General features: G+C 45.2%; 1 protein-coding gene across 1 annotated transcript in view; it reads right to left on the minus strand.

The window, feature by feature from the left end:
- The window catches only part of ptpro (protein tyrosine phosphatase receptor type O), a gene marked incomplete at its 5' end in the record, with an annotated part of 39,051 nt that extends 38,162 nt beyond the window's left edge, over positions 1–889 (minus strand). The window contains 1 exon segment of the mRNA XM_014020731.1: positions 628–889. Coding sequence (XP_013876185.1) covers positions 628–889 — 262 coding nt within the window.
- Between the last annotated feature and the right edge of the window lie 947 nt (positions 890–1,836).

Here is a 1,836-nt window from a genome sequence, read left to right on the forward strand (position 1 = left end):
TAAGTCACTTTGTGTAATAGTATAAACAAGAGAGTTAATATTGTGTGTTTTGACTTTAGTTTTATGTTTTGTTCCCCCCCCCCCAGTATGGAGAGAAGAGAGGAGAGTTCTTTGAATAAATGAGATGAGTTCCCGTGCTCCACAGTTATTTGACTCTGTGGTTGTCAGTGTGCAGGTTTCAGCCCTCACAGCTCACATGTTACAGGAAGTACTAACTGAAGGAGGTAAAAAAGTTCGAGCATCACTTTTCTGTTTCTGTCAGGAGTTAAGTAAGGATTTTATCTTTTCTTTTTTTGTAGGTAAATATATGGTTAAGTAGATAGTTTTGTTTGACAATACTTTAAATTAAATAAAACTAACAACACATTACRTTCTGTTTTGTTTAAAGAAGTGAGGAGTAAGGAGACCAGTTTGTGTTGTTTTCATACTGGGACTGGACCAGTAGATCTCTGCAAACTKCCRACTTCAAAAGTAGCTCTTGGTTCAAAAAAAGGTTGGTCACCCTGTGGTCAGATTTCTCTTTTCTTACAAAGTATTTGTTGAAATCGGACTAAAATCCTGTTTGGTCATTTATAAATTGAACCTTTCAAAGTAAAAGCCCTGCATGTATTATTTAAGTGTTCTTACTGGTGAGGACAGAGATGCTCTTTGTGGGTCTGGACCAGCTCAGACCCAGTTTGACCAGCAGTCCCACAGTGTAGCAGAGGCCGTGGAAGGAGGCATTGAACAGCAGAGGCTCGCTGCTGTTAGGGAACGGAACCAGAACCAGTCTAGGTTCTCCAGAGATCTGCACTGCATAGGCTGTGACGTTCTCCTGAAGGTCTGCAGGCTCCAGAGTGGCCACGATCAAACCGTCATCGTTTAAGGACACCTGGAACGCCGACAAAGTCTGAAAACACACAAACAAGAGYTGTGTTTAAAAGCCAAGCCCCTCCCACTGTGTGACATCATCCARCATGGCTTCAACAGGTTTCACATTAAACAAAGCTCAGAGTGTTTGTGTTGAACATGAAGAGCAGCTCAGTCATGGAAAGTCCACTTCTGTGACCCTGGTGGTTCTGATGTGAAGTCTATGGATCCTCAGTGGTCTGGTTTCATGTGTCAGAACCATCAGGACCACTAGGACCTGAAGTGACCCGTTTGTTGGACTGTAAGAGAGCAGAGGTGATGAAGAGCAGCTCCTCTTCATCAGCTCTGCAGCTTCAGGATGAAACGACTGCAGCACAAAGACTGAAGATCAGCTCAGATTATAATCCTGAGCCACATCTCTAATCTGTCAGGGATCATGTGCTGCAGCCCCCCCCCGATGACATCTATCTGTGGAAACATGCTTCACTAACAGCTCAGGAGCTTTAGCTCCGCCCACCGCTGACATCATCATGTTCCTGCAGGAAAACCTTCTGAGTCCAGCAGAGGTTCTACAGATCAATCCATCAGTTAGAGGAACCACACACACACACACACACACACACACACACACACACACACACACTCGGAGGACTCAGGCACTACTTTCTGCAGTGGATGGATACACAGTTTGTCCTGTGATGCAGGTGTTAGTTAAACTCCTGGTTGTTAACACTGGGTTAATAACAGTCAACAGTTTGTCGTCAGCTCTCCTCAAACATCAGCTCCTTGGCTGTTACCATGGTAACTGGGATGAAGGAGGAGCCACAGTGGGCTCATTACTCCCCTCTGATTGGAGGATTACCATGGAGCAGAGCGGTGGAGGGGGGGGGGCAAATACACCCCCTCCTCAGACTGTGCTCTAATCCTGTTAGACTGTTTACACTCATCTACAGGCCAGGACTCTACAGTTTACACTCATCTACAGGA

The sequence above is a fragment of the Austrofundulus limnaeus genome, unplaced genomic scaffold (genome assembly GCF_001266775.1).
Source record: "Austrofundulus limnaeus strain Quisiro unplaced genomic scaffold, Austrofundulus_limnaeus-1.0 Scaffold264, whole genome shotgun sequence".
Lineage (NCBI taxonomy): Eukaryota > Metazoa > Chordata > Actinopteri > Cyprinodontiformes > Rivulidae > Austrofundulus > Austrofundulus limnaeus.